Source organism: Tasmannia lanceolata, unplaced genomic scaffold, assembly GCF_043159265.1.
Source record: "Tasmannia lanceolata isolate RefF3 unplaced genomic scaffold, GAP_Taslan_0.1 ptg000003l, whole genome shotgun sequence".
Classification (NCBI taxonomy): Eukaryota; Viridiplantae; Streptophyta; class Magnoliopsida; order Canellales; family Winteraceae; genus Tasmannia; species Tasmannia lanceolata.
Window position 1 is genome coordinate 2776543 of NW_027518680.1, and position 12158 is coordinate 2788700.

General features: G+C 39.4%; 2 protein-coding genes across 2 annotated transcripts; both read left to right on the forward strand.

Moving 5' to 3' along the window:
- The first annotated feature begins 95 nt into the window (after positions 1 to 95).
- LOC143859161 (receptor-like protein 39) lies at positions 96 to 8821 on the forward strand. The gene is made up of 3 exons (XM_077369847.1): positions 96 to 194; positions 564 to 1518; positions 8109 to 8821. The coding sequence occupies exons 1-3, from the start codon at positions 96 to 98 to the stop codon at positions 8819 to 8821; spliced, it is 1767 nt and encodes a 588-aa protein (XP_077225962.1).
- A 1212-nt stretch (positions 8822 to 10033) lies between these two features.
- On the forward strand, positions 10034 to 11844 carry LOC143860026 (uncharacterized). The gene is made up of 2 exons (XM_077370534.1): positions 10034 to 10393; positions 10479 to 11844. The coding sequence occupies exons 1-2, from the start codon at positions 10209 to 10211 to the stop codon at positions 11809 to 11811; spliced, it is 1518 nt and encodes a 505-aa protein (XP_077226649.1). The 5' UTR covers positions 10034 to 10208; the 3' UTR covers positions 11812 to 11844.
- Positions 11845 to 12158: the final 314 nt, after the last annotated feature.

The window sequence follows — 12158 nt, forward strand, 5'->3', positions numbered from 1 at the left end:
TGTCACCGACATGAAAAAAGAGTTGGTCAAAAGACCAACTCTCGAAACTGACCCATCTCAATCTTTCATATTCGGGTTTCACAGGCCAAATTCCAATGGAAATGTCACGTATGAAGAGCTTGATTTCTCTTGATCTTTCGAGGGATTTCATCTCTATCGACCCAGAGGATTACGACCTCACTACCTCTCCTTTAGTCAAACTCCAAAACCCAAACCTAAAACAGCTCATTCAAAACCTGTCAAATTTAAAGGAACTCTCTCTCTCTCTCTCTCTCTGGCGTAAACACCTCGGCGCAACGTCGTGACCTTTCTTTCTTGGCAAACTTTTCTTCTTTGGTCACCCTCAATCTCAGTGGTTGCGGATTGCAGGGAGAATTCCCAGCAAATATTTTCAATCTGCACAAGTTACAGACCCTTGACATATCGTACAATCTACTCCTCTCAGTCTATTTGCCAGAATTTTCTAAGGACTTAGCTTTTCAAGTTTTGGTGCTTAAAAAAACAAAATTATCTGGGGATTACCTGTTTCGATTGGAAATCTCAAGTCGTTGGTCAAATTGCAGCTAAGTGAGTGCAATCTCTCTGGATCAATCCCATATACACTGGAGAATCTTACACAACTCCTTTACTTGGACCTCTCCTGGAACAATTTTAGAGGTTCTCTTCCATCACTAACAAGCCTTACCCAACTTGTTTATATTGACCTATCATTAAATAGTTTCAGCGGCGAGTTCTCATATACACTGGCAAAGCATACCCAACTCGTTTGCTTGGACCTCTCCTTCAATAATTTCAGGGGTTCTCCTGCATGGCTGGCAAACCTTACACAACTTGCTGTTTTGGATCTTTCAGCAAATGATTTTAGCGGCAAGGTCCCGTCTCTACATCAGTCGGAGAAAATCATGGAGGTGTACCTTGCATATAATCATTTCATTGGTGCAATCCCTTGGTCTTATGGTGATGGGCTTCCGAGTCTTTCAATCCTCTCCTTATCGGGCAATTCACTCAATGGGGTGATCCCGCCATCTCTGTTCACGCTTCCATCAATACATAAGTTACAACTCAGAGACAACCAACTCTATGGACAACTCAGTGAATTCCCTAATGCATCCTCTTCATTGCTGGAGGAAGTCGATTTGAGCAACAATAAGCTTCAAGGCCCTATTCCAAGGTCATTCCTCCAACTCCCAAGGCTTAAAGCCCTCAGCCTTTCTTCCCACAACTTCAACGGCACCATCCAATTCACCATGTTCAGGAATCTCAAGAACCTTTTGAGTCTTGATCTTTCAGGAAATAGCCTGTCAGTCGACATTGGCGTGGACAATTCTTCCTTCTTTCCACAGTTTCAAGAATTGGGGTTGGGTTCTTGCAACCTAAGCGAATTCCCGTATTTCCTGAGAAACCAAAATCATTTGGATCATCTAGACCTTTCAAACAACAAAATCTGTGGTGAAATACCCACATGGATATGGAATATACCAGATTCGTCTTTGAATCTCTCTCACAACATGCTGACAGGTATTGAGCCGTACAATATTTCCTCTGTTAGGAAATAATCCTAATGGTGGATGTGGCTTTTGCAAGATCGACAGTCAAGATCATTTGGTTAGTTAATTACTTTTATGAAAAGTCATTAATGAAAAGACTTTATGTGAAAAGGTATAAACGTAAAGAGACGTTTGGGGAGAGGGATCGGCGCGATGAGGAGTCGCATCTCTTCCCACAAACGCTTATAAAAAGTACTCTTGAGTCCTATTTGCACACAACGAATTTGTTTCCAAACTTTGAGAATCCACGCTTGAAGAGAAAGGAAACCGGTCCCCATCACCGACTATTGTGTAGCAAAGAGAAACCTTAAGAGAAAGAAAAATAAGATTCATGGCTTCCGGTATGTCTTTTTCTCATTTCAATTTATTCCATATTGTTACATGTGATTTTCTCAATGTTGAATCGCTAAGATCCGTTGCCGGTGTTCATATTCTATCGAACACTAACACGTGGTATCAGAGCCACGGTTCCGGCGAGAAAATGGCGAGAAAATCGCATTAAAAGTAATTGAAATAGGGTTTGTAAAAACTTGTATTTTGAGTGCCGCCATCAATTTTGGAGTCGGATCGATGATTAAATGGCAGTGAAACGTTGCTTGTGTTCCCATGAATCCAACGCAACAAACGGTTCGTCGATCCGATGCCTGGATTGCGTTTGGCGGTGATTTAAAGATGAAAATTTTAACTTTTGGGGAAGTTTTGGACCTTGCCGGAAAATAGTGTGCCGCCGGCGACCGTCTTGTCCAACCGGAGATTTTCCGGCATGGTTGCGAAGTTTGTTGAGAGACGAGTCCAACGGCGTATTGTGAGCTTCAATCGGACTTCAAACGAAGCCGCAATAATAAATCGAACTTTGAGTGTTTTTTCGGATTTTGCTGGAATTTTCACTATTTTAATGAAGAAGACGATGAATAGTGTCGGGCTTGGCGGGCCGAACCGGGCCGCGCGGGCCCTTAAAGGATCCGCGACGGGCTTTTCAATTAAAAAGGGCCCAGAAGACCCTCTAAGCCCACCAGACCGCATGGCCCAACCTGACCTGAACCGGCCCATAGGCCTAAACGGCCCAAATCTGTGTTTGACTCGGTTTGGCCCATTTTTGTGAGATTTTTGGCCAGATTATAGTGGTTCTGGAGGTTTTGCACCATTTTGAATCCATTTTTTGGGTCAGTTTTGGCATTTGGCATCTGTATCATATAGGTATAGTGTAAATTCAAAAACTTTTGATTTTTCAACTTGGTTTTTGAGTCAAATATTTTAGGGTTTTAGCCCAAGTAAAACTGGTTCCGAACGTTTTGCAACCCTTTGAAATCATTTTTGCTATCCATTTTGCCATTTGAGCACTGTATAATACACTTATAGTGTATTTTTAACATTTTTGACTTTATAAATTTGGTTTTGAGTCAAAAGTTTTGGAGTTTTGGGCTCGGATTAGATTGGTTCCTAAGGTTACAGATCGTTTTGGACCTATTTTTGAGGTCATTTTTGGTATTTAAGCACTGTATGATATAGTTACAGTGTAAAATCAAGACTTTTGGTTTTGTAAGTTTGATTTTAAGTCAAATATTTTGGGGTTTTGGACTTGGGTTAGACCATTCCTATGATTTTAGACCATTATGAACCCGTTTCCAAGGTCTGTTTTGGTGTTTGGAGTCTGGATTTTAAAATTCCAGTGTAATTTTATAACTTTTGAGTTTTTTAAAGTGGGCCTTGAGTTTAATTTTGATTTCAAACTCTTGAAGAATTAACTAAATGCCATGGAGAACCAGTTATGTAAAGTTTTGATGTTATTTAATGATTAAAACTCAGTCAATGAACACCTTTGGTTTCTAATTCTTAACTTAAGCACCCCTATATGTTGTTTATATGCTTTATGTTTTGCATATAACTTAAGGGTTAAAATGATTAGTTGAAATCATATATGTGACTACATTAGTTCATGCCAGATATGCTTAAAACCCAAACGTATGGTTATAATAAACTGATAGTGTGTATTTTCAAATCCTAAAACATTGAATTATGTTTGATCATGGAACTTGAAAGTTGGTTTTGTATACACAAGTTTATTACGTTGTTCATTATTTTTAGTTGAAATTGAACTATATCTTGTTATGATTGGTCACTAAATGAATGAACAAAGAACTGCGATTCCAACTGGGAAACGAAATCGCTTAAGGTTACGTGGTTAATTTTGAGAACAGTGTCGCATACAATGACACATTTATGGACTATGAACCACTTTCAATTGCGACTATTTGTCCAAGAGCAACACTTAGCCCAACGGATGACTGTTGTTTTGCACAAATAGGCGGTGTGAGAGGGCTAGGCCTGGGCAACCTGGTTTGGGGTTATACTTCTGCCCAACGGTGATGTGCGCCTCAAGTATAGGGTTATCATGCCCTAGTTGGTCTCATGGGAGAGCCAATTGTGTGCTGTGGCACGGCCCAACGGACGGCCCACGGTGACACGCCTGGTGTCTCTCCAGAATCACAGTATTGTGATTTCCTGAATTGAAAATCGTTTGTGTGTTGTGGCACGGCCCAACGGACGACGCACAATGACACGTCTGATGTTTCGTCGGGGTCACATTTTTGTGTTTTTTTTTGTGATTCTGGGCAATCTAACTAATTTTCCCTTAAGATAGATTGATTGAGTATTGTATGTGAGAACCAATTGTGTGCCGTGGCACGGCCCAACGGACGACCACGGTGATACACCGGTGTCTTTTCATAATCATGGTATTGTGTTTTCTAAACTAGAAACCAATTCTGCATCATGGCACGGTCCAATGGACGACCCACGATGGCACATATGGTATCTAATTAGAAGCACACTTATGTATCATCATGATTTTATACATTTTAGTCATTCTTTTCAGTTGGATTGATTAAAATCGTGGATTGAGTTAATTAAACTCCATTTCTGGACTGAATATGTGTTATAAGAAGTGAGCATGTTTGGAACTGCAAGTCTGTGTCTGTGACATTGAAGTTGTTGGTATCTTAGTGTCTTTTCTAGATACCGATTATGTTGAGTACTTTAGTGGGTCAGAAACCTTAGCAAGTGATGGAATAGTTCTGCATAATTCAAGACTACAAAAGGCTAGACTATGTATCATTGAATGACAGGCTCACTAAACCCACATCTAAAAGATGCTTATGAATAGTGGGAGTTCAATGTTAGTATCACTCTATTAGTAATGGTAGACCTCCATTTTTTATGCAATTCGAGATATTTTTAAGACTCGAAAATGCAAAGGAGTTCTTGAATTCTTGAATGTAGTTAGTGAATATTTTAGAGGATCATTGGAAGCACTTGTAAATACCCTTATGATGTGTTTTGATAACCTTAAAGTATATTTACCAAAGTTGTAGTTTTGAGCACACTTTGAAAGGCTTTAGATTCAGAACCTTATTGTACATTTAGAATTCTATGTGAGGTCTTGGTGCGAGTTAGGTGCTTAGTAGAGGAGAGTATACCATTATATCGGAAAATAGAATAAAGGTGGCTGTTGAATCCATTATTACTCGCCACTCTTTTCTGAAATTTTGGTTTCATATGAACTAGAAATCTTATTCTAGAAAAACTTGATTCCTTTGGCTATGAATCAAGGTTTGGAAGTATAATGGATTCTCTCTAGTTTTTCATTTCCCATTTAGTGATTTTGGTTCTCTTCAGGGCAATCCTTATTGACTTGGATTGCACTTCTCTCAAGGTCAGACTTGGCCTACCTTGCATTAGAATAAGATAATCAGTATTGTTAGAAATAAATGAAATCGCGTGAACAAGAACTTATCCAATCAGTAGGTTAAGTTTTTTAACCACATATCTGAGGATAGTTGGGTGAAAGAAGAATTCTAGATTCACTTGATTTTACCGATTTAAACAATGATACGGGGTACATTGAAGGAGAAATATACAAAGATTAATCGGTTTAGGGTGTTACCAAGAGTATTGATCTACTAAAGGTCATTCACAATGACATCTTGGATCTTTGGACTCTGACAGTTGGTGCCGGAAGGTGTTACCCTTTTGGTTAAATTTTCTAGCCATATTTAAATGTGTCTCTCTAATCAAAAGTAGAGGCCCTATCTTTGTTTGTGATCTATAAGGTAAGAGTCGAGAATTAACTTGACATAAACGATCAAAACAATAAGGGTCATTTATGCAACTCTCTGTTGCCTAAGATTGTGGGTTAAAACTCTTAAAACACCCATGTATTTTGTGATCCAAGTAAGGCTGTGCCTAAGACCCTTTAAGATTTATAGGTCATAAGGAAGCTGAAATTGGGAAACATGCAACTTTGGGTTGTTTACATGAGGCAAAAGTTTATAACCCACGAATATAGTGATTAAGCTCTATGACCATAAGTTGCAATTTCATAGATTATGTTAAAGTATTTAAGGGTTTTAGGTTCTGTTGATTGACCCATAGTACGTATATTGTCGGGATTAAATGTGCCAAGACTTCTAAAGGATGGTGACCTTAGTGGGAGTGTAGTGTCTTTAGTAAAATCACCTTTAAGGAGAACCAGATTGTAGTACCGGTACTGGTGATCCAAGATAAGGTGGTACCAATGCTCATTGGAACATTAAAAGACACATATAAGTTAACAACCCACATTATAGATGTTTTGGTGGTGACAACTACCGAACAATCCTTGAGGCTAAGGAAAGAGGCACATAGTCTGTAGACTTAGAGATTCTGCTTAAGGTTTAGAGCAGACTTCTCGACAATTGTACATAAAGTTTCATCAAGTATTCTCTATGTTAAGTTTTAAGGAATTGTCACAAGATAATGGATATATCTTAAGGTCGGAGGAGTAATATTATTTTCCTCGTGTTATGTGTTGATGGTATACTACTTGCTAGTAGTACTTAGCCATGTTCAATGATATTCATACAAAAGAATTCAGGTGAAGCATCCTACATAATAGGAGTTTAGATTCACCTAGTTGGGACTCGAGGATTGCTGAGATTGCAGAAAGTCTATCTTGGTAAAGTCCTAAGTATTGAACATGGATAAATTACTCAATTTGTAGTGTTCCTATAGTTAAGGGTGATATATTCAGTCAGTTCCAAGGTCCCAGGATCGATTCATTATAGGAGTAGATAAAGAGGTTCCATAATAGTTCCGCAATTGGGGTCTATTGAATAATTAAATCTGCACCTATCTGTGTATAACCTATATGGTGGGCAAATTTAGAAAGTACCAATGTTATTTGTGTATGGATCATTGGAAATTTGCCAAAATGTTATATATTGTCTGTAAGGGACTAAAGGTTTAATGCTCACATAAAGTAAATGAGATAACCCTAGTGTGATTGGTTAATCTAATTCCGACTGTTGTCGGAACACCTAGAGTTCTGCTATAATATATTTTGCAGAAAGTCCTAAATCGTGGAAGAATGTCAAATTGACACTCAGTTGCTTCCACCTTGGGTACGGAGTTTATTGTGTACTTCAAGGCCTTGTACTATGCCTTGAAGTCGCAGAATTTTATCTCAGGGTTTTATCTTGTTGATAGTCGACAAGTTACTGAGAATGTATTGTGATAATTCCGCTGCGGTTTTACAATTCCAAGAACGACAAATCAAGTAATGTGGTCAATGTATTGACATATTGTCGTGAGGAAGTTCAGAATCAGTGTGTATCTGAAGATTACATAAGCACCGCACTTATGTTGGCAAATCCTTTGACTGAGGGCTTGTCACCAAAGCTCTTCAGAGAGCATGTAGCGCGCATAAGGTTGGTTGACACTTTTGATAGCCTATGACAGTGGGAGTCTGCATTAGGTATTGAGATACACTGTTGTGATCACATTTTATTTTATGATTCTGATATATATTATTTTCTACCGCTCCATTTTGTGCACATTACGTAAATGGATTGTGAGTAAGAGATAGAATGTCTGTAGACTATTTTGGACCATGTTTACATCTTATGCATGTATGCTTTTACATTCATGTTAGTAAGAATTACTAATAATATAATCATGGGGTAGGCTATTGGGTAGAGTTGGTGACCCAATGGTTACATGGTTTATTGTTGGTAGTTTTTGCTAAACGGAATGTTGACTTTATTATCTAACTAATTTTAAGTTATGATCCTTATGTTTGGCTCAAAGATCTTGCTAGCCAAGTGGGAGAATGTTAGGAAATAATCCTAATGGTGGATGTGGCTTTTGCAAGATCGACAGTCAAGATCATTTGGTTAGTTAATTACTTTTATGAAAAGTCATTAATGAAAAGACTTTATGTGAAAATGTATAAACGTAAAGAGACGTTTGGGGAGAGGGATCGGCGCGATGAGGAGTCGCATCTCTTCCCACAAACGCTTATAAAAAGTACTCTTGAGTCCTATTTGCACACAACGAATTTGTTTCCAAACTTTGAGAATCCACGCTTGAAGAGAAAGGAAACCGGTCCCCATCACCGACTATTGTGTAGCAAAGAGAAACCTTAAGAGAAAGAAAAATAAGATTCATGGCTTCCGGTATGTCTTTTTCTCATTTCAATTTATTCCATATTGTTACATGTGATTTTCTCAATGTTGAATCGCTAAGATCCGTTGCCGGTGTTCATATTCTATCGAACACTTACATCCTCAACTCAGTTGAACTTTCTCGACCTCCATTCCAACATGCTACAAGGGTCAATTCCATTGCCACCACCCAACACTTACATTCTCGATCACTCGAACAACAATTTCACATCTGTCATCCCATCTAACATTGGCTCTTACCTCACCTCCATGATCTTCTTTTCACTCTCACGAAATAATCTTACAGGAGAAATCCCTCCATCCTTCTGCGATACCTTGTATTTGGAAGGCCTTGATCTTTCTAACAACAGCTTGAATGGCTCAATTCCGCAGTGTTTGGTTGAAACCTCTGTTTACCTCGATGTACTGAATCTAAGGGGAAACTTCTTCAGTGACACAATTCCTCAGACTTTTGCAGACAGATGTAATCTACGAATACTCAACCTTAATGAAAACCAATTAGAAGGGCAGGTGCCAGGATCTTTGGGCAAGTGTAGGGAGCTACAGGTTTTAGACCTCGGAAACAGTATGATAAGTGATACCTTCCCTTCCTGGTTATGGAATATATCCAACTTGGCTGTTCATGTTCTACGAAACAATAGATTCTATGGCCTTATTGGAGATGACAAAACCAATTACGCCTTCCAAATGCCGCAAATCTTCCAACGGTTTCATGGGGAATTTACCTTCGGAAGTCTTCAAGAGCTGGAAATCAATGACTACAATGGTAAATGAGGACGATAACCAAATCCTTGGATTTGGATTTCTAGAATACAACTTTGGATTTTCATTTATAGAATCCAACCATTACTATCAAGTTACGGCCATGGTGACTAACAAAGGTGCAAAATATGAAACTACCGAAGATCCTAATGGTCTTCAGATCCCTGGATCTCTCCCACAACCAATTCCATGGGGACATTCCTGAAGCAATTGGGGAGCTAAACTTTCTCCACGTGCTCAACATGTCAGGCAACAATTTTGCGGGACAGATTTCTAAATCACTTGCGAATTTATCGTAGCTCGAGTCATTAGACCTATCTAGGAACAAGCTTTCAAGGAAAATTCCTCAACAACTGACAAGTCTAACATTCCTCTCAGTGTTGGACCTCTCGCATAACTTCCTTGTGGGAAGAATACCTCGAGGAAACCCCTGATTATGTGAGACTCCGTTGTCAAGGAAATGTGAAAATAGCAAAGTGCTACAGCCTCCACCATCGCCATCTTCTGAAGAAGTGGCTTCGCGATCAGAGAGGGAATGGCCATTATTATCAATGGGATTGGGATATGGAGTAGGATTAGGAATTGTCGCATGGTTTCAAGTGTTACGATGGAGACAAAGGAGAGGACGTATCGATACTTTGAGGTAAAACATTGTTCAATTTTATAAGGTGGTGGGAATTCGACTGGTGGAAGAAACGATTGCCAGTAGAAAGAGTCATGGCCTTAAGGAAATGGAACCAGATGACCCCCGCACAGACATGCCGGACTATCAAATCCAGCACCTTTTGGAGGAGTTGGAGAAGTGCCCTTCCTAGAGGAGAAACTCCTTGTGGTTTTCTCAGGAACTTTTATGTGGAAAAAGGGTGGTCTTGCTTAGTTTTCAGATTTTTAAGAACATAGGAATTTTTTGGTGGTCTCTTTACGAATAGCATACGAGGTAGATAATGAAGAAGGTACTTAATGGTTGGAATGGGTAATGTTATGGGATAGAGGAATATTTTGGGGGCCTGATGTCACTTCCTAGGCCATCTTATGTTTTAGCTATCTGGGACTCCTGGTCCCGCCTTTATGTATATATGGTTGGAATATAAATACAATCGGTTAAATCTCAAAAAAAAAAAAAAAAAAAAACTTTATAAATTCTATATATATGCACCGAGGATTATGATTTACTGGGTACGGCCTATTTCCATTGTGCCACAACAAATGAACGGTTTGGATTACCCTATGAAGTGAAGTTGTTACTAGACTCCATGAGCACATAACATAAAAAATTAAGAAGTCACCGCGAACAAAAACGCCTATCTCGTTTGTGTCTTTCTTTGTATATGAAAAAACAAAATTGGGCACCAACAAAATTGGGCACATCTGTTTTGGAGAGAAAGGGCGGGACAGAATCATGGAAGATTGGGTTTCCCTCCTAGAAATTTTTCTCAACTCCCCATGTCCAGAAGGAGAGGCTTCCCTCTGGTTGCAGAAGCAGAAGCACCAATCTTCCTCTTTCCTCTCTCACCTCATCAAACCTTCAAACATTGCTCTCTCCTCTTCTTCGCCTTCATCATCACCCAAACAAGTTATGAAGAGGTAAACCACCAACACTATCACTCTCCTCTTTCCTTTCTCTACATTCCTTGCTTTCATTCATGACCCTCATTATTATTTAATCCAGATGCATGTTGATAGAGACACTCCCACATTCCATTCAGTCTCGCATCATCTCCTTCCTCACCATCGAGAACCGGAGATTCTGCTCCCAAACCCTCCAATTGCTCGCCACCAACATTTTGAAATCGGAACAACATGATTTCTGGGTCCAGAAAGCCGCCCACAACCTGCTCGATGCTGTCTCTCCCGAAAACCCGCTCCAGAAATCCAATTCTAAGTCCAATTCAATCCTTAATTTCAATCTCAGTTCTTCTTCTGAAGAAGAAGAGGAAGAAAAAGAAGAAGAATTTGAGGCATTACCCAATTGGCTCCCTAGTCTTACCCCCACGGATTCCCTACTACCTTGGCTCCCTCTCTCCCCCAGAGATTTACGCACAAATTTCCAATGCAGTAATGTTTTAGACGGTAGCATAGTGGAAATCCCTGTCATTAAAAGTGACAATGAAGAAGAAGATTTGACCCAATCAGCTGAAATTGAGACTGTCCCAATTGGGTTTGAATCAAATTGTGTTGCTACTCTTGACCCTGAAATTGAAAACAGAGCAGTTGCTTTTAAAACCCAGCTCTTGACATTTGATTCTGCAACTAAAACTATATCACTGGCTAATGAAATACACCATCTCTGCCGTGACTTGGAAGTGGGTGATCGGTTAGCAGTTCTGGGTCTCACTGAACCTTGGGAAACAGACGATGAGAATGCATCAATTCTGTTAACTCATCTTTCAGGTGGGACTAAAGAATTTCCATGGTCAGGTGAGGTTCTGTGCTCAGTCATACTGCCCAAGTTGTTGATTCTTCACGAACCAGCGTCTCGAGTGCTGGTGACTGCGATAATTGAGTACTGCAATGTCCATAAGAGAGCGGCAGTGGACTCGCTCTTGTTTCCTTTGGTCCTTCACAAGGAAGGGATCAACACCCCACTGTGTGATGTGCTCACTAGGATAGTTAGGGAATGCTTGCATCCGGCTCACATTTCGGCATTCTGTCAGAAGCTTCTCTGTGGGGAAGAAAGGGCAAGGAGAGTCATGTGCCTTCCATGCCACCGATGCTTAGTATCTGAAGTGTTGGTATGGACTGAAGCATTGTTTACGTTGCTTCAGAATATCTTGAATCAGAATGTTTATTTGACTTCGGATTCAGTTGATCGTCTCATATCTATGCTTGATGAAATGGCCAGTAGATTTTCAAAATCGTTGAAGTTTGGGAATTTCTTGTTATGTTTGGTGAACAAATGTGCTCCTTTATCAAAGATCCATAAGATTACACTTATGAAAGTGGCTGAGGGGACTAATACTTTCATGACCAAATCTATATTATCAAAACTGGGTACCCAGTAACTTATGCCATATTCATTGATTTGATTTGAGTCATTCATTCATGTTTCTCTGAAGATTTTTTTTTTTTTTTTGAATGGTATGCTCCTCTGAAGATTGATGCATTTTTATGTTTTATCACAGCTCTGTTTTATTTGGTTCCATGGTTTGTTTTTGTGGTGGTTAAATACTTAACACCTGTAATTCTTGCTTATTGCTAATAATAGTTTCATCAGGACCTCCTTTTCTTGTCAATATATTACAGTTCCATCTCATCTGTTTGAAGATATCAATTTATACATAACAGCACAAATGGAGACATTGTTCCCAGTTTCACAGAGTATTTGCCCTCTGAGTGAACTTGTTGAGTC